At 38.5% G+C, this 26,460-nt stretch overlaps 1 protein-coding gene and 1 pseudogene across 3 annotated transcripts in view; one reads left to right on the top strand and one right to left on the bottom strand.

The window, feature by feature from the left end:
• The window catches only part of LOC102839780 (glycerol kinase-like), a 101,130-nt gene extending 74,938 nt beyond the window's left edge, over nt 1-26,192 (top strand). The window contains exons 13-20 of one of the 3 annotated variants that reach the window (XM_006835557.1): nt 12,073-12,151; nt 14,248-14,344; nt 14,806-14,890; nt 15,389-15,509; nt 15,621-15,764; nt 20,347-20,427; nt 23,865-23,951; nt 25,985-26,192. In XM_006835557.1, the coding sequence (XP_006835620.1) occupies nt 12,073-12,151; nt 14,248-14,344; nt 14,806-14,890; nt 15,389-15,509; nt 15,621-15,764; nt 20,347-20,427; nt 23,865-23,951; nt 25,985-25,995 (705 nt within the window). In that variant the 3' untranslated portion in view covers nt 25,996-26,192. Of the gene's footprint in view, nt 1-12,072; nt 12,152-14,247; nt 14,345-14,805; nt 14,891-15,388; nt 15,510-15,620; nt 15,765-20,346; nt 20,428-23,864; nt 23,957-25,984 lie in introns of those variants that run through there. The other 2 variants (XM_006835558.1, XM_006835556.1) reach the window with 2 other exon arrangements.
• Nucleotides 2,182-5,787, bottom strand: LOC102822518 (annotated as a pseudogene).
• Nucleotides 26,193-26,460: the final 268 nt, after the last annotated feature.

Below are 26,460 nucleotides of genomic sequence, written 5' to 3'. Positions count from 1 at the left end.
CCCCGGTTGCATTCTGAGTGCCTTTCCACCTTCCGGTCCTGTACCTGACAGTGTTTCTCTGTGACTAGCAATTCGGAAGTAGTTTGTCACTCTTTCTTCCTAGTCTGTCTTTGTTTGGAAGCTCATCTGAAACCTGTCCACCATGGGTGACCCTGCTGGTTATTTAAAATACCGGTGGCATAGCCCTCAGAATCACAGCAATTCACCTGACAACAACAACATCACCTCCACCAGCAATCATGTTATTGTTTATAGTTTTTATTTCCCCGTTTTTTTTTTCTTTAATTACTATTTCCTTTGTAAATGACATTTGTTGACTTCTTTTATCCATTTCCATGTCCAGTATCCTTTCTTTAGCTCCACATCTTTTCCTATGTCTCCATTCTCCCACGGTTTTCTTCCTGAGAGATACCATTCCATATTTCTTTTAGTAAGCACCTTGGGTGGTAAGCCTAGTTTTTTAATAGAGCTGTTCCGCAGGAGAAAGATGAGGCTTTCTGCTTCCTTAAAGATTTACAGCCTTGGAAACCCTGTACAGGTCACTATCAATTGGGACCAACTCCACAGCCCATAACCCCCACCACCATCTTTGTTTTTACGAGATGGATTGGCACAATGGCAGCGGCAAAAGGCTCAAGCAAAATGATTGTGAAGATGGAGTGGGACCGGGCAATGTTTTGTTATGCTGTACATCGGGTTGCTGTGAGTCTGAACCGACTGGATGGCACCCAACAACAACAACAACAACAACAACATCTTTATTTTGCCTCATCTGGGGGTGGGTATAAAGTTCTAGATTAAGCATTGTTTTCACATATCCTTTCTGGATATTTTCTATGCTTATGAGACTTTTGTTGTCAATTTGAATGTGGTGCCTTTGTAGGTAATGTGGTCTATTGTCTCGAGTTTAAACACTGTCTCCATATTGATTACTATGGATATACCTGTGTTTAGATCTATTTTTGTTTATCATATTAGGTACTTGGATACAGACTGTCTTTTCAGTTCTGAAAAAATTCTTAGCAATTAACTCTTCAAATAATGTTTTCTATCATTACCTCCATTCTCTTCTGGAATTGCTATTGGATGAATACTGGAACGTCTCAACTAATTCTCCATGTACTTTCATTGTTCTTTCATAGTTGTTTCTCTGCGCTGCGCCCCTAGTGAGTTTCTCTATTGCTGTTTTCTATTTCCAAATTCACTCTCTCAGCTAAGACAAAACAAAAATAATATGACATTGTCCAGCATACATTCTTTAATCTGGTTCCTTTCACTCAACATTGTGTTTTGTGAGATTCATTCATGCTACTTCATTCTTTTTCATTGTGATACGAAAATACCCCAGTTTAGTATTTATTCTAATGTCAAGGACATTTGAGTCGCTTTAAGTTTATGGCAATTCTGAAGAACTCTACTATAAATATTGTTTTTTAATGTTGATTGTGAACTGAATGAAGGTTTACAGAGCAGATCATCAGTTTTACATTCATGCCATTCACTTCATTTGGTCTCAGTGATTGTAATCCCTTCCGCGTAACATCAGTTATCCTACTAACTCAGTCTTTCCTAATCCTTTTGAATTCTGTCCTTGGGTAAATGCTGCCCTTTTGATCTCAAATAATTGAGCATTCTATCGTATGTGTACCTCAGTCTTGTTGTTTGCCCCCTCTCCTTTCATCTATTGCTTGGCTGAAAATGGAGCTACAGGGGTGAGTACAATCCCAGAGTTAAAGGGTAACCACGGATCATAGTCTCAGGGTTCCACCAGATCTGACCCTTGCCATATACACATTTGTATGTTCCTCTTGCTGTATATGTGTACACATTTTATTGGAATCGAATGTATAGGGTCATGGTTTATGTATGTCTTCGTTTTCGGTTGTGAATACAAATATATTTCACAGCAATATATGAGATCATCAACTTTTCATAGCTGTTTTAGAGCTTATTCCATCTATTCCATTATTTCTTTCATGCAGTATCTTCATTTCCAAAACTTTTAATGATTATTTTTCATACGCATTTGATTTTCCTTGATTTCTTTGTTGTTTTAATTCTGAATCTTAGGAAACAGTGTCCTAACGAATTCTTTTTTTTTTTTTTTTTTTTTTGCTGGTAACATCAGTTTTATTGTGTTGGGAGGTGGCAATTTTAGCCTGTTTTGGGTAGGGCCAGCTTTCACAGGTTGTTGAGTTCCAGCAGGGTCTGGTCCAGGGTTTGGTGAATTTCCACGTTCTCCTCCTTGGCACTGGCCAAGGTCTCTTCTAGGTCAGCAATGGTTTTCTCCAACTTTGCCACAGATCTTTCAGCAAACTCTGCTTGAGTCTCAGCCTCCTTCAGCTTCTCCTCCAGCAGTCTGATTTCCTCTTCATATGGAATACTCCTGCTCTGAGGCCATCAGGGACTTGAGGGCCTGGTCCATGGTTCGAAGTTCCTCCTCTAGCTGTCTGGCTAAGCCCTGTCTTCTGAGCGCTCCAGCTCTCCTTCCAGGATCACCAGCTTCCTGGCCACCTCCTCAGATTTGCGGTCTCAATCCTCAGCGATGTGCTTGGCCTCCTTCAACTGCATCCATGCAGCTCCATCTTTTCCTCGTCCTTCAGGGCCCAGTTTTCAATGACCTTCATTCTTCTCTCACAGAAGCTGCCTTCTCAGTCCCCTCCAGTTTTTGCAGGGCAGTGGCCAGACGCTCCTGCGCTAGGTCCAGCGGCAGCAGTTCACGGATACCACATCTGCCTCGGCGTCAGTGGCTTTCTTCTCATCCTGCTCCAGTTTCTTCTGGGCATCTTTCACCAACTCAGAATACTTTTCCACCTCGTCTTCTGTCCCCTACAGCTTCTTTTGGAGGGCCTGCTGCTCCTCCTCCAACTGCTTGCAGCGGTCCTCAGCTTGCTTCTTGTCAGCACCTGCCTGCTCAGCACGGTTGATGGCATTGTCCTTGTCCAGCTTTAGCATTTGCATCTTCTTGATGGCGTCCGTGGCTGTGGTGGGGGGCGGGCCGATGGGTGGTTGCGAACCTGGCTGACTGGGGCTGGTTGTGAGAGGACCCTGTGCTCGCTGCTCCAGTCACCTGCGATGTAGGCTGAGTGCGACTGGCCTAACGAATTCTTTTGAATCCTGTTAACGTACTTATTTTAAAGTGTCTTGAGGTTGGAATGAATTCTATTCTAGCTGTAAAGTTTTGTTGACTGGTTTCTTCATGTATTTTGTAAATTTTTGCTTCCTGATATGAGTATAGTATTTCGTTTTGAAGAGTCTTCTGTGCTGCCAATCCAGAAATCTTTTTTATCATTGTTTTGGAAAAGAACTAGGGACAGAGTATTAGTGGTCACCAGTCTTTATCATCCACCAACCTAGATCTTCATTCTTCCATTAAACTGTAGCTAACTAGCCCTCTTTCCTCTGGAGGAGCCAATTCCTAGCCACCAGTTCCTATTCCTTGAATCAGAACCCATCGTCCTAGTGACGTCAGTCCTAATCAGTATGCGTTTCTGGTTCACTTGGTTCACCTAGCTGCTATTCTGTATTTGAGCCAGCATGTATGGGTTTTTTTCTTTTTACGTTTTTGTCTGTTATCCTAAATATTTACAGCGATGGGGTTTTTGAACTACACACTCACCGTGATCTGTTGATGTACATTGACTTCTACTTCTTTTTCATGAGCAGAAGAGGATTCCGTTTTTGTGGTGATTGATTGTTTTTCCCAGGCATGTGATTCATATCAGTCTGAAATTATAATACCTCTGGGTTCCCATTGTCATTTTCCATAAAAAGGAATTGAGTCACACAATCTTAAATTGTTCCAGCCCTTAAACTCATTTAGAACAAAGAGAATTTGTCTCACTTTTTGTAATTGCAATTCGTTTTCTTAGTGGTTGAGACTGCCTTGCTTCTGCTGTCTCTTAACAGTAGCCCATCTTCCCCATGCTGTTCTAGTGCCTTCTCTGTTTATCTTCTTTTTGTAAATATTATTTCACAAAACCAGTTTTTTTTAAGATGAGCAAAAAAATCATTTTCTTACCTTGATATGCATTCAATTCATTATAGACAATGTAATGTAGTTACTTTGGAGTAAATGCCATCCAATAAAGTGGTCTCCCAGCCATTTTAATTGAAAACTAAGTCACAGTCAAGATTTTCCTTTTTGTCTTTTTCCTTATCCCTTGTTGTTGTTGTTAAGTACTGTCGAGTCAATTCCAACCCATAGCAACCGTGTATAGGGTTTCCGAGGAGCAACTGGTGAGCTTGAATCACCAACCTTGCAGTTCAAATGGCTTTGCAGTCTGGTGCATTCACCCACACTGCCACACCAGGGACTCCCCTTATCCCTTAGGTTGACACTAATATCTGCAGTCTCTCCCACTTGCCAACATGGTGTTGAGGGCAAAACAAAAATTCTACAACACCTTTAATATGTTTGTGAGCTGGAGCAAACTTAGGCTTTGAAACTTCCATGGTCTGTATCCTGCCACTAGGATAAATTTCTTTTTTTCTTTCTTTGAATATTTTATTGTGTTATAGGTAAAAGTTTACATAGCAAATTAAGTCCCTATTTTGTTTAAGTTTCATTTACAAATTATTGTGTGACATCCTCATGATTTCTGTTTTGTTTCCTCTGCTTCTAGTTATCCAGCTTCCCTTCCCCACTTTGCATTCTCATCTTTACTTTTGAGTAAATGTGACAGTTTGGTCTTTTTAAGGAATTTTCATTCTGTTTGACAGTTTTTCCCCCACACTGTATCTGAGACCTTCTGTTATATCCTGGTCAGAATGGTGGGTAGTGTATGCCAGACACCATTTCGTTCTGGTCTCACTCAGCCTAGAAGAAGCCGTGGTTCATATGGGCTAGTTTCGTCTTCGAGTCTTTTGGCTTCCTTCAATTCTCTTTTGCTCCAGATAGTTTTATCTTAGTCACTTAGTCACTTTTAGAATCCAGTAGTTTTATCTTAGTCACTTGTAGAGTCTGTTTCTTGAGATCAGCTTACTTGTTTGTCTTGTTCTCCACTTGATCCCAGCATGCTGATAGATAACAGAAAATCTCTAAGTATGGATATGTTCCTCCCCATCTCTTCTTTATGCATAGTTTATGATTAGAGTGTTCAGATTTCCTTTTTAGAGTGTTTCTTATCTCTTGAGCCTGGTTGATAATCCATTTTAGGTATAAGCCTATACTTTAGTTACCTATTGCTTTGCAACAATATTACCATAAATTTTTTGTTGTTGTTGTTGTTAAGTGCTGTTGAGTCGGTTCCGACCCATAGCCACGACCCTGTCTAGATAGGGTTTCCGAGGATTGGCTGGTGAGCTTGAACCGCTGACCTTGTGGTTCAAACCAACTTTGCAGTCCAGCGTGTTAACCCATACCGCCACACCAGGACCATAAATTTAGTTAGTTTAAAACAATACACATTTGTTATCGCAGTTTCTGTGGGCCAGGAATCCAGGCACAGCTTAGCTCAGTCTTCTCCTCAGTCTCACAAGGTTATAAGCAAGATGTTAGCTGAGACACATGTCTCCTTTGAGGCTTGACTCGGGAAAGATTTGCTTCCAAGCACACTTTAGCTTTTGACAGAATTTGGTTTCTTCCTAACAGTGAGCCAGAGGCCACCCTCAGTTCCTAGAACCCACCTGTAGTTCCTTGCCAAATGGGACCCCCCCAACATAGCTGTTTGCTTCCTCAAAGCCATCAAAGGAGGAAGAGAGTCCAGCAAGATAGGCCGTATTATTATACATAATATAGTCATGTATGAAATCCAGCTCACTGCCCTCGAGTTGATTGCAACTCATCACAACCCTCTAGGATAGCGTAGGACTACCCCATAATGTTTCCAAGGTTGTAAATCTTCAGAGAAGCAAACTGCCTCATCTTTCTTCCACAGAGCTGCTGGTGGGTTCAAACTGCTGACTTTTCAGTTAGCAGCACAGTGCTTAGCTACTGTGCTACCAGGGCTCCTTGATCATGTACATGAAATCACTAATAACATCTTGTCACTTTTGATGTATAGTATTGGTTAGGAACAGTTGCATAGGCAAATCAGAAGTCCCACCAGCAGGGCAGGGAACATACGAGCTCAACCATAAGAATGTTTTTAAGTACGCTCGAGTCAATGTGACTCATAGCATAACTGTATAAGGTTTCCGAGGAGCAGCTTGTGAGTGTGACCTTGAAGTTCAAATCAACCTCTTTGTCCAGTGCTTATGTTACAGCGACACATCAGGACTCCATAAACGTGGTTTTGTTATTGTTAAGTGCCATGGAGTCATTTCCGACTAATAGCGGCCCTATATAGAGTTTCCAAGAGTCCTCTGGTGAATTTTAATTGATTACCTTGTAGGTTTCAGTCCAATGCCAATCCTACAGGGCTATTACATAATTTACTTTGTAGGAACACTAACCTTCTACCTTCTGAACAAGAAATGCTTTTAATTTTAAATCTCTGATTTGCTACTTAAGTATTAAGAAAGAGTACATTTCAAAAATAATGTTGCCTCAATTCCACTCTGGAGTTTCGAGATAAAGGGATTTTTCCATGAACTTTTTTACATCGCTTGAATTCTATCATGACCTACCATACTGTTCCTTGGTAACTTAGCAACAAATAGAATAATTGGATCTGAAACAGCTACTCAGCATCCAGTAGTTACGCCTACTATGGCTGCCGCAGGGGCAGATATGCTCATGCGTGCCGTTTTGGTGGTCACTTGGGTGGCCCTGGGCGGCGTGGTCCACCTATGGCTCCTCACCTGGCTCCAACTCGGAATCGGAGAGCTGCCGGGGAGCTCGGAGCTAGGACTGGATGATGGCAGCCTCGGCCTCGGCCTCAGTAGGGGCGTGGGCACAATCACAAGTCGCCGCCCACTGGGTGTATCCACAGCAGCCTGGAGAAGCACCAGAGATACTGTAACAGTCGGCTTCATAAACCGTGAAGGGGAAACATTGACAAGTAAAGGCAAAGTTGGTGACTCATTGCTGGATGTCGTGACTGAAAATAATCTGAAGATTGATGATTTTGGTGCATGTGAGGTTTTGGTGCATGTTTGATCTTCACCTCATCTTTGAAGATCAAACACATACGAAATTAGATAGAATCACCTAGAAAGAGAATAACATGCTCGATCTGGCGTATGGACTCAAAAACAGATCACGTTTGGGCTGCCAAGTCCCTTTGACAAAGTCGATGTGCAATAAGACTGTTCGAGTACCCGACACGGAGGCCAATTGCAGACAACCCGTTAATATAAGCAAGATTTCCTAAGAGAATAAATAATATTTTCATCAAAGCTTACCTACATTTATGGTTCTAATTTCTTAATGTAGTTAAATGGGAATATGGATGGATTTATTATTATATCAGCTTTACTATTTTAATTCCCCTTGTATAACTGCTGGATTTTTGTGGTTCTGAAAGTATGCAATCTTTATTTTGGTAATATTATAAAATGTCAACCAAATATTAGAAAATACTTTACAACTGTTTAGTAACTTTAGCAACATGTTTTCATATAAATCTTATGTCTAATTACCTTAAAGGTAGATTTAAGAAAAGGTCTTACTGATCCTGTGTTATCTGGGTGAAGGCAGAGATTTCAAATGCTATTATCTGAGGTCGTCTAATTAGGAGATATCTGCTACTAGAACTCTCATCTCCTTATTACAAATTACATGTTCAGAGAAACTAGAGAAAGTATAGCTATATCTCATTTACAAAAGCAATGAAGCAGAATTTGTATGGGCCCCAAAAAATAAACCCCACAAACATTTAATTGCTCAGTGAGCTACCTAATTTCACAGTTACTAACTTTATAAAGAAATATTTAAAATGTTCGATTCATTAAAAAAGGGATTATGCACTGTAAATGAAGTTTGATCTCTATTCAGACCAACTGGAGGAATAAACGAGAAATTTCTGTCTTTATTTTCTGTTGTAAGAAGAATGTTCTTTGTAATCTTTTTAAAACAATGATGACTTACAAATCTCTGCCTGCAGCAGAGGTTCTCTCTAATTGAGCCAGAGGAAATGAGGTAGCTGCTATGTTGGTTGGCCCCATGGGGGCGCCATTCTCTTAAAAAGATAGAATTGTACAGCAGCTGTCTTCAGTCCCAGAATTTTGGGAATAATTTCGAGTACCAGAGATTGATGTTATTGTTAGGTGCCTTGGAGTAGGAACCAACTCATAGCAACCCTGTGCACAATAGAATGAAATATTGCCCGGTCCTGCGCCAACCTCACAATCGTTGCTACACTTTAGACCATCGCTACTGACTCTGCCAGTCCATCTTGTTGGCGGTCTTCCTCTTTTTATCCAACTCTACTTTACCAAGCATGATGTCCTTCTTCAAGGGACTGGTCCCTCTTGATAATATCCGAACTATGAGAGATGAAGTCTGGTCATCCTGGCTTCCAAAGAGCATTCAACACAGATTAGTTTGTTCTTTTGGCAGCCCATTGTTGTTGTTAAGTGCCATTGAGTCGGTTCCGACCCATAGCGACCCTAGTATTTTTAATATTCTACTCCAACCCCGTAACTCAAATGCATCAATTCTTCTGTCTTCCTTATTCACTGTTCAACTTTTTCACATGTTTATGAGGTTATTGAAAATACCATGGCTTTGGTCAGGCACATCTTAGACTTTATTTATTTATTTTTTCACATTTTGATATTTTTGTTTAATAAAGCTTTCCATGGTTTTGTAGCACTATCTTTTTTTTAATGTTTTATTGTGAATTATGTGATAGTTTACATGGGAGAACATTGGTTTTACTTTGGTCAGGCACATCTTAGACTTTAAACTGATATCTTTGCTTTTAACTACTTTAAAAAGGATAATGCAGCAGATTTGCCTCATGCAGCATGTCCTTTGGTTTATTGATTGCTGCTATCTGTGAGTGTTCATTCCTGATCCAAGCAAAACGAAGTCTTTGTCAACTTCATTCTTTTCTCCATTTATCTCGATGTCATTTATTGGTTCAGTGGTGAGGATTTTTGGTTTCTTTACATGAGATGAAACCCGCACTGAAGGTTGTGGTCTTTGATCTTCATCTGTGAGTATTTTAAGTCCTCTTCACTTTTAACAAGCAAGGTTGTATCATCTGCATATCACAGTTTGTTAATGAGTCTTCCTCCAGTCCTGATGTCATGTTCTTCATATAATTCTGTTTCTTGGATTATTTGCTCAGCATGTAGATTGAATAATTATGGCAAAAGAATACAACCTTGAAGCACACCTTTGCTCATTTTAAGCCATTCAGTGTTCCCTTGTTCTGGTCGAACAACTGCCTCTTGGTCTATGGGCAGGTTCCTCATGAGCAAAATTAAATGTTGTAGAATACTCATTCTTCACAATGTTGTCCATAGTTTGTCATGATCTACACAATTGAAAGCCTTTGCATAGTCAGAAAAGCACAGATAAGCAGCTTTCTGGTATTCTCAGTTTTCAGCTAAGATCCATCTGTAGTCAGTAATGATATCCCTCAATCCAGGTCCTCGTCTGAATCCTGCTTTTAAACCTTTAGCAGTTCCCTGTCAATGGATGGTTGCAGCCAGTTTTCAATAATCCTTAGCAACATTTTACTTGCATGTGATATTAATGATAGTGCCCAATGATTTGTGCATTTCGTTGGGCTACCTCTCTTTGGAATGGGCACAAATACGGATCTCTATCAATCAGCTGGCCAGGTAGGTGCCTTTCAAATTTCTTGGCAAAGATGAATGAGTGCATCCAGTGCCATGTCAAGTTTGTTGAAAGATTTCAATTTATATTCCATCAATTCCTGGTGCCTTGTTCTTTGCCAATGCCTTCAATGATGAACTTTGGAATTCTTCCTTCAGTATCATTAGCTGTTGATCATATGATACTTCTTGAAATGACCATTTCTTTTTGGTACAGTGACTCTCTATTTCTTGCATCTCCTTTTGATGCTTTCTGCATCATTCAGTATTTTGTCCATAGACTCCATCAATCTTGCAAGTGAAAGCTTGAATTTTTTCTTCAGTTCCCTCTGCTTGAGAAATGTTAAGTGTGTTACCTTGGTTTTCTAACTCCAGGTCTTTGCACATTTCGTTATAATATTTCACTTTGGCTTCTCTAGCTTTCCTTTGAAAGCTTCTATTCAGCTTTTTTACCTCCTCATTTTTTCCATTTGCTTTTGAGCATCTCTGCTGGAGTACAAGTTTCAGAGTCTCTTCGGATATCCATTTTGGTCTTTTCCTTCTTTGTTGTCTTCTTAATGACCTTTTACTTTCTTCCTGTATGATGTTCTTGATGCCATCCCATAACTCTTCTGGTCATCAGTCTTTACTGTCTAATATATCAAGTCTGTTCTTAAGATGATCTCTAAGTTCAGGTGGGATATGTTCAAGGCCATATTTTGGCTCTCGTGGACTTGTTTTTATTTTCTTCGGCTTCAGCCTGAACTTGCATATGAGCAGTTGATCGTCTAGTCTTGACCCTGGCCTTGTTTTGGCTAATGATACGGTTACACTGTGTCTTTCCACAGATATAGTCAATTTGATTTCTGTATATTCCACTGGTGAAGTCCACATCTTTGTCTTAGAAAATTCTACCATGCAATTTCCAGCATCGTTTCTGTCACCAAGGCCATAATTTCCAACTACTGATCCTTCCTCTTTGTTTCTAACCTTTGCATTCCATTTACCACTAATTATGAGTAAATCTTTATTGCATGTTTGATCAATTTCAGATTGAAGAACTTGGTAGAATTTTAAAATTTCATTATCGCTGGCTTTTAGTGGTTGGTGCATAAATTTGAATAATACTGATATTAACTAACTGGTCTTCCTTGTAGGCGTATGGATATTTTCCTATCACAGACAGCATGTACTGCAAGACAGATCTTGAAATGTTCTTTTTGATAATAAATGTGATGCCATTCCTGTTCACTTTGTCATTCCCGGCATAGTAAACCATGTGATTGTCAGATTCAAAATTGCCAGTACCAGTCCGTATCATGTTTACATGTTTACATGTTCTGTTTTATTTTTGACAGTTTCCAATTTTCCTAGATTCATACTTATTACATTCTATGTTCTAATTATTGATGGATGTTTACAGCTGTTTGTCTTCACTTTGCGTTGTGCGCCTTCATCTTTATGTCATACTCCATTCACGTTATCATGATCAGCTCCTCTTTGAGGAGGCAGCTCTTCCCATGTCATAATTTCAGTGCCTTCCAACCTTAGCTGCTCATCTTCTGGCACTGTATCTGATAATATCCTGGTGTTCTTCATCATGTTCCACTGGTATTCATAAGGTTTTCTGTGACTAAATGTTTGGAAGTAACCTGTCTGTTCTTCCTAATCTGCTTCATCTGGAAGCTCATCTGAAAACAGTCCAGCATTTAAAATACAGGTGGCATAGCTTCTAGAATTGCAGCAACTCACAAGCCACCACAGTCCATCAATCTGACAGAGGAGTCCCACAGATTATCACATACTTCTTAGAAGACATTTTGTATTCTTATTTTTAATTCATAAAAGGTGAGGGGAAAAGACGCACACTGTGAAGATCAGAATGAATTTGGAAAAACAATGTCAATTCAAGACAATTGAGTTAGCTTCAAATACATACTACTATTTAATCAGTTTCACAAATATTTTCAAGTACTGTACCTCATATAAGACAATTGTGTATATCCGTTAGGACATACAGAGATGAACATGACAAGGAAAGCCCTCAGGGAAAATATATTACGAAATCTCTTTTATTAGGAAAAAATAGTGTATGCACACAAATATAATTAGCTTGAGCTAAACTGACCAACTTGCCCAATAAAGAAACTTAGTTTTTTTAATTAAAGTAGAAAAAAGAAACAACTGTTCGACAGATTTATATCCTCTTGTTAGGAAATCCCTTGAAAAACTGTTTTAGTGGCCTAGTTAGAACTCAGCTTGCATGTCAAGACCTAGTTTATCGTATCTCTAGAATTTAAATTGAAATTGTTTGAATTATATTCATTTGGTAATATCACACATGAAAAGATCCTCAATAAAAACCTTTGTGTCGTGATGACACATACTGTATCTCAGATCTCCTCTTTTTTCACTCCTTAGGGTTCTGTAGCTATAGCTGGTGCTGTTATTCGCTGGCTGAGAGACAATCTTGGAATAATAAGTACCTCAGAAGAGATTGGTAAGCATGTTCTAACCAAGGACTAGAAAATCTGACTAAAGAAACTGTTTACTATTTTACCACCAGAACCTGTGCCGCATGTGTGGTATTAAATTGTACAGATTCCTTATTATGAGTTGGAATCAACATAAAAGACTACTTTGTGAAGATTGATTAAAAACACCCAACAGATAAAATTGATGATGGTTCTTGGTGTGGTGCTGTGGGTTAATGTGCCAGACTGCAAAGTTGTTTGAACTGCAAGGTCGGTGGTTCAAGCTCACCAGCTGCTCCTTAAAAACCCTATACAGGGTTGCTATGGGTCGGAACTGACTCGATGACACTTCACAACAAAACAACAACAATTAATAAACTGGCAAGGTTGGGCATAAAAGTTGTCCAAGCATAAACTTGGACACCAAAGATTGCCAGACATACAAGTAAGATGGTTGTTGTTAAGTGCCATCAAGTCAATCCCAACTCACAGCGACACCTAGAGGGTTTCCGAGTATCAGCTCTGGGTTTGAACCGTTGACCTTGTGGGTTTGCAGCCTAGTGCTTATCCTACAGTGCCACACTAGGAGTCCACAAGTAAAGTAGTAGTTCAGCTAAATGTATCTGATGAGAAAGAACTTTAACTCCTAGATTACAGTGAACATTAATGTTTTGGTACCTCTAATTTGAGCCTTAATATGCCTATTTTAAACGAGATGGATTGGCCAAGTGGCAGCATCGATGGACTGAAGTGTAGGATCAGGCAGTGTTTCGTTCGGCTGTGCAGTATGAGTCGGTGTCCGACTCGATGGCACCTAACAAGAACAACATGACTATTTTCATTCTATAGGTATAATAATTTTGATCTCACAGCTTTTCCTTGGAAACCCTATACAGGGTTGCTATGGGTCGGAACTAACTTGTTGGCACTTAACAACAAAAACAACAAACCCCTTCCTTTGGAGTCCTGGTGTGGTGTGGTGTAGGTTAATAAGCTGGACTGCAAAGTCGCTTGAACCACAAAGTTGGTGGTTGAAGCTCCCCTAAAACCCTATACAGGGTTGCTATGAGTCGGAACTGACTCGACGGCACTTAACAACAGCAACAACACTAACTGGCAGTTCAAACCCACCAGCCACTCCTCAGAAACCCTATACAAGGTTGCTATGAGTTGCAATTGACTTGAAGGCACTTACAAACAATAACAGTAACCCACTCATTCATCTGCTTCTTTTACTTTGCTGGAAGGTGCAACAATCATAAACCATATTTCTGTATATAGAGATGTGCTGGAAGCCACTTTTCACCACCTACTTTGGTACAGTAGTGGTAAAGAGTTGGGCTGCTAACTTCAAGGTCATCAGTTTGAGACTACCAGCCATTCCATTGGAAAATGAGGAGGCTTTCTGCTTCTGCAAAGATCTACATCCTCAGAAACCATATGCAGGGTTACTATGAGTCTGAACCAACTCCACGGCACACCCCCACCACCCCCACCAGTCAGTCATCAATATTAAAAAGTAGTGAGAATGACTGAAATGTGTTGCTGAAACTAAACCAGTTCCTTTATTGCTTATGTTAAGTTACATTAAAGTGGGGGCATGTAGGAAATTTCATTTTTCTTGTTCCCTACAATATTGTTGTAAGTGGGAACAGGGCATTTTACTGTGTCAAAGAGTAGAAAACCAAAAGCCTCGTCTTACTTTTTTTTTTGTTTTTAAAGGTAAATTGATTTATTTTTGTGACAATTCAACTGACCAAGCATTTTATCTATTTTTTATTATTATTATTATTATTACTGACTACTGTTAGTTTAAGGATTGAGATTGCTGAAGTTCACTTACTGTGTCTGTTGAGTACATTTAGTTTTTTCAAAGCTCCCAGTTGTGCCAGCAACCTCCTTAAAGTCATTCCCACTTTACCCTCTGTCACCAGACTTTTTGTATAAGATATTTTCTTTCAGTTGTAAAAGCCTAAATAAAAAGCTTCATTTTGACCTTTTGACTTTCAAAACACTATTAAAAGCATCCTTTTTTTTTTTTGAGAAATCAAGTGTTTAAAAAACAATAATTACTTAAGTTATTGAATAAAACAAGTAGGATGCTTTTTTTTTTTTCTTATAGAAAAACTTGCTAAAGAAGTTGGTACTTCCTATGGCTGCTACTTCGTGCCAGCATTTTCAGGGTTATATGCACCTTACTGGGAGCCCAGTGCAAGAGGGTAAGTATTGTCTGTATCATGGTTTATTTACTCAATTAAGTTAGTTTATAAAGTTATTTTCAAATGACTTTTTTTGTTGAGGAAATCTTTTTCTCTTTGTGGAGACTCCTAAAACTCTTAAGTTATAAGTTATCAGACAGTAAGTCCCTGCCATATCCCTGTTAATGTTATTCTTTATGTTCAAGGTCTCTGAGAATTGTGTAGCAAAGGGATGTCATTTAAATGAGTACTCTTTTCATATTATAGTATTTGCACCCTGTTCAGAGGGATCATGAATTTTTTTTCATATGTGGGTACAGGATTGCAGACTATAAAGATTTCACCAAGTAATGTTTATTTTTTACTCTCTTTCTCCATTTCTGTCCACTGAATCCAACTTTGCCATGTGTATCTATTTTGGATAGTTTAGATTGCTGACTCATATATAGCATTACTAATGGTAAACATTTCTGTGTTTTCAGGATAATCTGCGGTCTTACTCAGTTCACCAATAAATGTCATATTGCTTTTGCTGCTTTGGAAGCTGTTTGTTTCCAAACCCGAGAGGTAATAAATATGAACCTGTTTTCTTATCTTGAATCCACTTTAATCACTTTTACACAACATATGGATTATGTCTGAAATTTATGAAATACTTAACAAAAAAATGAAGCCTTGCCTGTACATGAATCTAATAAATACAAGATTCCCCACCCCACTTTTCCAGCTGTCTTCACCTTCTAAATTTCTGTTTTGGTTAGAATATTTCGTGATGGGGGTTGCTAAGTGGTCCATATTAGGCAAAGGTGATAGCAAAAATGTAAGCATGAAGGCAGGAAGCCAAGGTACACAAATAGAATTGTTGGTGTAGGCAGAATTCAAAGATGTAAGAAGAAAGGTTGTTGTGACCAGGTCAAGGAAGGCTTGGAAGACCAAGATGAGAAGTCAATATTTTATTCTGTATACTTTTGGAAGCTACTGAGGATTTTTGAGTGGAGGATTGCCACTTTCAGAGGTGTTACTGTGAAGTAGTTTAATTATGTAATTGCGTTTGGTTTATTGAAGATTTTGGATGCCATGAACCGCGATTGTGGAATTCCACTCAGTCATTTGCAGGTAGATGGCGGAATGACCAGCAACAAAATTCTTATGCAACTCCAAGCGGACATTCTGTATATTCCAGTAGGTTAGTAAGCCTTCATTCTCTTCAGCTCTAAGTGTAATGTTTCTTTTAGCAGAAGAATGGATTTTAGGCATATATACCGGCAAAGATGTTGACGTAGATCTCTCCCCACAGTGAAGCCTTCAATGCCTGAGACAACTGCTCTGGGAGCTGCCATGGCAGCGGGGGCTGCAGACGGAGTTGGTGTCTGGAGTCTAGAACCTGAGGATCTGTCAGCGGTTACGATGGAACGGTTTGAACCACAGATCAACGCTGAGGGTATATTTAAAGAATGAAATTTCTAATGATACACAGTAATGCCCCACATAATATACATTTGCACGACATCTGCCTTCATAAGTGCGCCCGTGGACCCATAAGTTTATAATAGAGTTCAGAAATCCTGATTGGAAAACAGGATGTAGGGAACGAAACGGCATCCGGTACACAACAGGTGTATCTCTTTTATTCGAAGGGCTTGTGCTGCCAGGTATATAATGGTATGGTACATAGTTTTTTTTTAAGGAGTCCTGGTGTGGCGCTGTTGGCTAATGCATCAGACTGCAAAGTCTTGTGAACTGTAAGGTGGGTGTTTCAAGCTCACCAGCTGCTCCTTGGAAACCCTATACAGGGTCACTATGGGTTGGGATCGACTTGACGGCAGTTAACAACAGCAACATAGTATTAAAATCTCAAACCTGTTGCCGTCGAGTCAATTCCAACTCATATAGGGACCTCGAAGACGGAGTAGGGAGACCTGGTGTGGCGCTGTGGGCTAATGTGGCAGACTGCAAATCCCTTAGAACTGCAAGGTCTGTGGTTCAAGCTCACCAGCTGCTCCTTGGAAACCCTATACAGGATCGTTATGGGTCAGAAGTGACTCGATGGCACTTAACAACAACAACAACGAAGGACAGAGTAGAATTGGTACACAGGATTTCCAAAGCTGTAAATCTTCCGACTGCCACATTCTTCTTCCATGAAGAAGCTGGTGGGCATGTGTTGATAGTCAGAATAAACACCTGTTACTGGCATATGTGGGGTCCTGGTATGGCGCTCTAGTATAAATCACTTGGCCGCAAGGTCGGCTTGAGCTGGAGTCTTGAATAGGGGTTGAGCAGGGTCGCTGTGAGTCAGAACTGACTCTGGCATTTCACAACATCACCAACAACTACTGACTCATGTATGTACTGCACTGTCTATTCTATCTTAAAAAGTTTACCACATGCATTGGATGCTTCTCCTCATAGGTGCAATCTCATGCATTATGTGTCTCTTGAGTGTTGTAGCATCATTTCTCTAATTTCCTTTCATAAGCATTACTGTGAAGTGTATCATGGCTCCCAAACACAGCAAAACCAGTATTAGTGAGAGGAGAGAAGCAAGAGGCAAGGAAGTGTCAGTTTGGATTTAAATTGAATGGTTATTAAACACAGAGATGGAAAAACCTGTGATGTAGTTGTGTCACACTCAATATTCACAATTATCCTCAAAAACAAAAACTTCTCCAAGCTAGTAAAGGATTGGTTCCACTGAAGCTACAAGGCTAATCAAGAGGGACCAATATCAGATACGGAGAAATTGCTAATGTCGTGGATTGAGGACACAACACAAAAGTGAATGTCTCTCAGCACATTGACAGTCACTGCTAAGGCACAAAGCCTGTTAAAGGTGCATAAAGAAAAAGCAGTACTGTGCTACTATACGGTGTTCATATAACATCCAAACCTATAGCATCGTAGTTCACAGAATGTATCATGAACATTAAGCAGTACTGTGCAAAAACAATCATATTTAGTGCACAGGAGTTTGCCTTTCTCTTCATAAATTAAGGAACAAAGTCGAATAGTACCTGTTCCTGTTTCTGATTTATCTCCGCTTTTTGTACATATCTGTATAAGCATACTGAACTACACTGATGAGTAGGAATGAGAAATATAGTTCTTTATTTTAAAAAAAGGAAAGGCAAAACCATCTACAATCATCTCTTTTTACCATTCTCTTGTATTGTTTATATCCTTTCCTGTAGGAAGCTAACACCGCCCACTGTCAGTTACAGCTTATTGTTGTCATTCAGTGCCTTCAAGTCAGTTTTGCTTCAGCAGTCCTGTGTACAACAGAACAAAGCACTACCTGGCGCTGCACCATCCTCTCGATCATTCCTGTCTTTAAGCCCCTTGATGCAATCACTGTGTCATTCCGTCTCATTGAAGGTCTTCCCTTTTTCACTGACCCTCTACTCTACCAAGCACAGCGTCCTTTTTCAGGAATTGATCTCTCCTGATGAAACCTTGCCATCCTTGCTTCTAAGGAACATATGGCTGCACTTCTTCCAAGACTGCTTTGTTCGTTCTTCTGGCAGCCCTTGTTGGTACAGTCAATTCTTCATGCACACCATAATTTGAAGACATCAATTCTTAGATCTTCCTTATTCCATGTCCACCTCTCACATGCACATCGGATGATTGAATATACCATGGCTTGGGGTCAGGTCACCTTAGTCCTCAATGTGACTTCTTTGCTCTTTAACATCTCTAAAGCAGATTTACCCAATGCAATACGTCCTTTGCTTTCTTGACTGCTGTTTCCATGAACATTGTTGTGGATCCAATTAAAATGAATTCCTTGAAAACTTAAATCTTTTTCTGTTTTTAAAAAGGGACAAGGTAGTTTTATCAGCCATATTGTCTAGACTGGTCATCTTTGTTGTCAGTGGCCCTCTGTAGGACACAATTAGCTGGACTAATGGACACAACTTTCAAGTCAAGCAGGGTTGCCCTGGCAAGCGCAGCAACAATTTAAAAATAGACATTTAATATCTGATTCATTGTCCCAGTAAAGCTGAGCCATAAACTCTGATTGGTACCTCTATTAAAATACAGTGATACATCCGTTAAAGTAAAATAAATGTGAGTCGAAAATAAGGTTCTGTATATTAGATTCGGTTTTATAACTTTCTAGAAATATGTGCATAAAATAGCTCAAAGTGGTTTTTGAGCCACTAGGAAATAAGCTTCCAAATGCATTTTTATGGAGTTTTCCAGAAGGCTAAGCCAGTGTTTCTTAATTTATTTCATTCTATTCTATGTATAAGGAAACAAATTTGTTAACACTAGTAATTTTATCATCTGGCAGTATACCATATACCTCAGAAGTAATTATTAACTTTTATAATGTTGTAGTGAAGTGCTATCAAATCTGTTCTGGTCCATAGCGACCACCCTGTATAGGGTTTCCAAGGAATACTGGTGAGCTTGAACCACCAACCTTGTGGTTCAAACCTACTTTGCCAGTCTAGTGCATTAACTCACAGCGCCACACCAGGACTCCCTTTATAATATGAGATATAAAATACAAATTCCAAAAAAATTTTTCTACTTCTGAAAAAAATCTAATAAAACAAAATTTATAACTAAACTCACTCTCAAAGCAAGTCAATTTTGTGCAGAAGGTTAAGGATTATTGTTTTCTGAGAATAACCATCCCTGCTTACACTTTTACTTAGAGTTATTGTTCAGTGTTGAGGAGTCAATTCTGACTCATAGTGACGCTGTATATGGTTTCCAAGGAGTGGCTGGTGAGTTTGCACCACTGACCTTGTGGTTCAAATCGACCTGGCAGTCCAATGCTTTATCCCACAGCACCACATCAGGACTCTGAGAATTAGATAAGTTATATTGAATGTCTTCCCCCTTCCCCAGCTCCCCTACACACAAATCATGCAGGAATGGACATTTAAATATAAATAGTTCAGTCTTCCTGTAAGCATTTGTTTAGAACCTATTAAAAGCCAGAGACTATGCTTTACATTGGGATTTAGAAATTGATAATAATAAGTCTTTCCCCTTCAGGAGTCTCAAGTAGGTTGGGAAAGGTCAACATAACCATAAAAATTCAGTATGACAGTAATTCATCTGAGGTATGTGTTGTTAAGTGCTGTGGAAATATGGCAAAATGGCCAAAAATGAAGAAAATTTTCATCGTTGAGAATTTCATCCAATCACTTCTGATTCATAGTGACCCTGTGTATAACAGAAAGAAACACTGCCAAGTCTGGCGCCCTCCTATTATGTCTGAGCCCATTGTTGCAGTTACTGTGCCAATCCCACCTCATGGAGGGTCTTCCTCTTTTTCCCAAACTCTCTACTTTCTCATGGGAGGGATACTTGAGCAAGTTTCTGAGCAGAGTTTGTGGAAAAGCTGAGCAGAAGCTAGACAGAAGGGAGTCCACTGGTAGTTTGGTATGGTTAGGGGAAGTAAGAGCATGTGCCTGAAGGCACCAGTGTCCACATTAAATGGGGAGAAGAGGCTATCTCATAATGCTACTTCATGAATCTTGTGCAAAATCAATATTAAGGTGCTTCAGAAAGTTCTGTGGGAAAAAAAAGACTTGAAAGTTGATGAGAATTTCCACAACGTTTTTTGAAGCCCCATAATACTTGTTAAATCTTTTTAATGGACCAAAAGCAATTCTCCTTTTAGTCTTTGCCATATTACAGTAGATCCATCCCCTCATCCTAAGCTGCCACCACCACCACACAAAAAAAGAGAAAACAAACAGGAACCCCCCTCTTAATTCAGCACCTCTTGCTTTATGAATAGTTCCAGTGTTCTTAGCAGTGTTCTTCCTAGCATGTCTCACAAGTCTTCCTTCACCTGCTGACCTTTCCTGTCATGTTTTATCCCTGTTTTCCTTGTAAACATCTCTCCCAATTACTGGCCTCACCAGCAAATGTTCTCTCTTAAATCTGAGTGTTGGGAAAGCTCAACTTCAGTTAAATATGTGCAAGAATTTGCTAAGACTGCTGGTGCTTAGAACATCGCTGTAAATGACTCATGTGATTTTTCCATCTAATTGCAGAAAGTGAAATTCGTTATTCTACGTGGAAAAAGGCTGTGATGAAGTCAATGGGTTGGGTTACAACTCAGTCTTCTGAAAGTGGTAAAGATGCTTTACTGTTTGTTTTTGTCACTTTTTCCTAGTATAATAGTTTATGTCAATATCTGATCATGTATAGTTAGCAAAAGATAACTGTTGGTTGCTCTGAACAAAAACATTGCCTTTGTCAAGAGTTTCTTATATTTTCAAAGCACTTTAAAATTCTAAATTTAAAATCTGAGTTTTCAGGTTGATAGAAATGATTGAACCCTCCTTTGCCTTATCTTATTGGTTTTTTGTTGGTGCTTCAATTGATAACTTTATTTTCTAAATGTAAAATGATTTCTGGTTTCTTCTTAATGAAAAAAAAAATTAATGGATTTTTTTTTTTAATGGTGTTCTCTACCTTTTTGGGAGGCTGTCTTCATGATGTGAGTCAATTGAAAGCTATATTAATTTCAGAATATATTTCACTACTTCCTACACTGATTCCAACTACTTAGCAAGTATACCTACAGCTAAGACACATCAAACCATAAATGGGAAATGTCTTAAGAGATTGGGAAATAGTCTTGTCAGAGAATAAAAGAGCCTTCTTTCCCCCCCTTCTACCCCAACCTCCCCAGTCTTTAGGTGGGAAGGCAAAATTGGCCTCCCAGTTTTGGGTTTTTTCCTCCCATCCTTTTTCAGTACTCGGGTAGGAAGGTATGTAGCTGAAGTAAGCCATTTAGTTGTAAACAGCCCTAAGTGAGTAATATAGCATAGTAATATAGCTTTTTGTTAAATGAAAGATTTATTGCAATAGTTTAATTTCATTTTTCTTTAAATATTTTGTTCTGGAACTCAGTTTCACATTCCAAGGTGGTGACAAACCTGTTTGCAGTCTTGAACCCCTTTATAATCAAGCTTCTAAATAATTTCTACCACTAGGGCACTGACTTCTGGTAACCATTAATTTTAAGGACTTATGAGAAGTTATATCATTTTCTTTGACTTCTTGGATTTTGTTTAATGACACATGCTCCCTTTCTCCCTCCTTCCCCTCCATCCACCCACATTTTCTTTCTCTCACACTTACTAGTGGTTGTTGAGTGCTGTCTAAGCCGGTTCCAACTCAGCACCCTAGTGCTGATCTAATTTTCATTGCAAATTTTTCATAAAGCCAGTTGATCATTTTCTCAAGCCAATTGACAGTAAATATAATTTACTATCATCATTAAATTTAAAGTTCCATGAAAAAAGCTAATAAAAGAAAACTTTTTACTGTATTTCTTCACGTCCCACTCAGCATTTGATTTTTCCAAGCTTTATAGATTTTTTTTTTTTTTTCCGTTAGACTGTAGTGGATTTAAATCAAAGTTTGAAATCGTTTTTGAGTAGAGTTATTTATAATAATTTTAAGATTTGGGGGATCTTGCTAATCTATATAATGAATTCAGAGTAAAATAATATGATGAAATGCTATTTTTAATCCCTTTAAAAGTTATATGATAATAGCTGTACAGATACAATACTACTTTTTTATATCTGTAAACTTCAAAGGATATTAGAATTGCTACCTCCTGTTTTATCCTTTTTAAAGTACTTTAGTCTATGGGAAGAATATTATGTTTACTTAATTTCCTAACCAGTTAATTAGCCAATTCTGAAGTAGTCTTATATGTATTTTCTTAGTTGTACTATACTTATATGGAGTCCTGGTGTGGCACTGTGGGCTAATGCGTCAGACTGCAAAGTCGTTTGAACTACATGGTCGGTGGTTCAAGCTCACCAACTGCTCCTTGGAAATCCTATCATACAGGGTCGCTATGGGTTGGAACCGACTTGACGGCACACCACAACAACTATGTTTATATGCATTATAAATGATTTTTAAAGTACTTTTAATGTATTTTTGGTATGTTTTGAGAGATAACTTAAAACGAACCAAAACAACATTTTGTAAGCAGTTCAAGTTGATTCAAAGTTCATTACACAGCTATCAAATAACAAGCATAATATATATGTATGTCGCCAGAGGGGAACGATCCCTATTCAATAGATGCCATCTATATTTGTAAGGACTTGAGGATGCAGCTAGTTCTCTCTAGTTAGAACTCACTGCATCCTGCATCCACATCAGGTAATGAGTTTTTTTAACTGACAGGTCAGTCTATCAGACCTGGAAAACGTTCTCTTGGTGCCACTGTATGGCAAGCACTGAACTTACCTTACAGTTCACACCCACCAGGCCCACTGAAACTTTTTTGCTCCCATAAAGACTTTACAGCCTTGGAAACCCTATACAGGGTCACTATGAGTCAAAATCCGACTAGATGGCACATGGATTTTGTTTTTGCTGTTGTTTTGGCCCTAAAGTCAAATGAAAATATTGTTTCTACAAATATGGAAACAAAAAGGAGCCTTGTTGTTTTTGTTTTTTGAGAAATATGGGGGGGAGCGGGAATTGTTTCTGTCCTCTTTAATGGGAAAAAAAAAAAAAAATCCTCTCCCCATAAGCAAAGAAATAATTTTACCATAGGTTTCTTATTTCTCAGAATATGTGCACAGGGAATTTTTCACAAGCTCTCTAGAGTTCAAGGAAACCCCTTTGCCTAATGATTCTGTGTTCTCAACTCTTAGGCCTTACTTCAAAACTTCTTAATAAAGAGTGTCAGTTATTCTTGAAATAGAATTTTAATAGCCTTTAAAGGAAAGGATTCCAAGAGAATCCAGGTTAAAAAGTATCAAAACGATCATGTTCACAGGTGATTTCTTGTGTAATTATGAGATTAAGCCATTTAGTCTTTATAAGTGCAGTAGCGTAGTGGTTACGAATCGGGCTGCGAACCTTAAGGTCAGCAGTTCGAAACTACCAGCCGCTCCGCGGGAGAAAGATGAGGCTTTCTACTCCTGTAAAGATTTACACCCTTGGAAACCCTGTACAGGGTCGCTATGGGTCGGAACCGACTCGACGGCACTTCACAACAACAACAACAACAATATTGTCAGGTGCACTTCCTTACAAATCAAATGATTTCTAAAAAATAATACAATAGAGCTAGTATTTTAGCAAAAATAGAGTTCAAAGTTCATTTTTCAGTAGACCAATTAATACAATTCTTCTCTGATACCCAAAGGATCAGTGAATTGAATCTCAGGGAATTGAATTGCTCATTTAGTTATCATTTGGAGAAGAGTCAAGAAAACTTAAAATCACAGCCTCCCAAAAAGTTCTTCTTGGGCTCCCTTTGGCTTTGCCAGTGGAAAGCTTGTGTTGATGTTTCTGTATGTTCTTGGCTGCTTGTGGCATGCTATCTGTACTGTTTGTTAATGATCATAAACCTTCAGTTGATTATATTTTTGTTTGAAGTAATAACTCTTTGCTAGCTTTTATGAATATATGATTTTTGTAACTTATTTTGTTTTGCTATCATGTGATTCTTAACACAAATATTGTAATTATGTGTCTCTCTTTTGGTTTGCTTGACTGGAATTCTCTTCTACTTGGATGACCACAGGTGACCCTAGTATCTTCTGTAGTCTGCCCTTGGGCTTTTTTATAGTGAGTAGCATGGTAATGTTAATCGGAGCAAGGTACATCTCAGGTTAGTTGCTCTTTAAATCAGACAATTTTATTAGTTAGCATTAATGTGTTTATGTATTACTTAGCAGAAAAGTTGTCCATGTTTTTTATTCTTCCTATGCTTGTTGTTGTTGTTGTTGTTGTTGTTAAGTGCCGTCGAGTCAGTTCCGACTCATAGTGACCCTATATAGGGTTTCCTAGATACAACTGGTAAGCTTGAACCACTGACCTTGTGGTTCAAACTGATCCTTGCAGTCCAGCGCATTAACACGCAGTGCCGCAACAGGACTCTTATGCGTAGAAACCTGGAAAATCAATTATAGGTCTCAGTTAGACCAACTACTGACTTGAGGCAGTCAGAATTAAGCACTGCTTAAATCGTCCTGGTTTTTTTTAAGCAGATGATTTCTTTGAGGCACTACATTTCGCTGCCAGTTGTCACTATAATTAAAAGTGAAAGTGCTAATATGAAAGAACTTTACAAGTGACTGGTGAAAGTCAAAGTCTTAATTTCTGACATTGGTTAAATTGGCTTTCAAATATGCATAAATTGTTTTTCATACTTCTGAAAATATGCTATGCAACTCTTAATATTTCAATTCGGGTAAGAGTTTCTGTCCAGAGGATGTTTCTGTAAAGCTATTAAACTGAGGACAATTTATACTCATTTATCTTAGTTAAAAGCCTAATTGAGTATTTTGTGGCCTGAAGTATTTTTTCCCCCCCCAATTAGGGCTTAAATAAATTGTGGCTGAAATTAAAACCAACTTATTATTGTTGCATATTAAGTGAATATACTGTTATGCAAGTAAAATTATACAGTATGGCATCAAATATATTGCATAGCCTGTGTTCATTTAAACATAATAATCATTTTTGAAAGCTGTCCCTAATGACAGCTCAATTTTTCTACAAATGACTTAAATGGAAATGGATTATTTCTTATCTCATTTGTTTTTTGTTTTTTAATCTTCATGATTGTTGCTGTTGCTATAAGTGCCATCGAGTCGCGATCAATCTTCATGATTGTGGAGAGTTAAATTATCTCTCTTAATTAATTATATGATGGTCTGGGTGTAAAATGTAAACATTATTGATTCAGGAGAGAACATCTGTTTGTATAAATAAGCCGAGCATGAATTCAGCTTGGCATCATCAGTTTAGTGCTATGTATAAATACGGAATGAAAATTATTTACATCAGCAGAAGAACATTGGATTCTCTTTTAATTAAGTAGAAACTTTAGATTACTTGCTTGATAACTTAAAACTAGATAATATTACCTTTGTCCTTGTTCTTCATATTCAAGTCTGTTCAGAATAAATTTGTTGAAATATTGCTTCCATAACACTTTGCGTTGGTCCCAATGCATTATACCTTACAAAGAATTTCTGTAAACGTAAATCTATACAGAACTGAAAGCTAACAGATATAAGAATTGACATCTCTCTTTCTGCTTCTTGGAAGTTTGTGAAAGAATCTAAATAATACCAAAATAGCTGTGATTTAAATTAATAAAGAAACATATATGCTTTTTTAGAAAACGTTCTGTTAACTTTTTTTTTTTTGCATTAAATGTTCTACGCTGCATAATGATGGGCTGGAAAAGGAAAGAAAAATCATGCTCCTGGATATTTTTAATTGTCTACCTGCTCACCTTTTCCCTTTTGTACCATGGCAGCATGAAAAGGCCATCTCTATGAAAATGGGAGCATGTATCATCTCTCTAGTCTAAAGGATGCATCAAGTATCCAAATTCATAAGCTTCCAAAATGAGCATGGTCACCATCCTTAAATGGGCTCTTTGGTGTGACATATGCTGTGAGTTGGAAACAGTGGGAAATGTTGACCTTGGTAAACAATTAGCAACAGTAATACTATTTGCCAATTTGGGGATTGACCCAGTTATATGTGTTGTATTTGAATTGTGAGGCAAGATTTAGAAATTATATGGGATTTCTAGCTCAATAAGTGGCTGCATATTTGTCATTGTTTCAACTTTTGAATTACCTGTATGTGTTATTTGACATATGTGGTCTTTATCCTCCATTTTAGGTATTCCTTAAAAAATACCAATTCATGGGTTCCCAAGATGTGAGCATTTCACATGAGGAGAGGATCCAGCAGCTTTGTCCCTTACTGTGATGACACTATTCAGAGACTCTGATTTTATTTATCAGCCACTTGTGCATGACCCTCCAAGTAGACCTGTGGCTTGAAGAAAAAAAAAAAAAAAAAGGCAGCAGAAAGAACTCTACAGAAACATCTGGTGTGGTTTTTTTTTTATCTCAGCACTTCAGGTTGGGCTGACCACTTTTGGAGCTGACCCCCTCCATTGCCGTAATATTCTGCTCCCTTTCTCTCTAAGATCTAGGACGAATTCAGATAGATCTTCATGGAATTTCTCATCAAACATATTCAAACACTAATGGATCAGGATTTGATTCTTTGTACTACGTACTAACCTACTAAAATTGACAGACTTTAAAAAACAGATCCCTCAAAGTTTCTTTTCAACACACTAAGGAGGC

The sequence above is a fragment of the Chrysochloris asiatica genome, unplaced genomic scaffold, assembly GCF_000296735.1.
Source record: "Chrysochloris asiatica unplaced genomic scaffold, ChrAsi1.0 scaffold00018, whole genome shotgun sequence".
In the NCBI taxonomy this organism is placed as follows: Eukaryota; Metazoa; Chordata; class Mammalia; order Afrosoricida; family Chrysochloridae; genus Chrysochloris; species Chrysochloris asiatica.
This window is presented reverse-complemented; position numbering and strand designations above follow the sequence as displayed.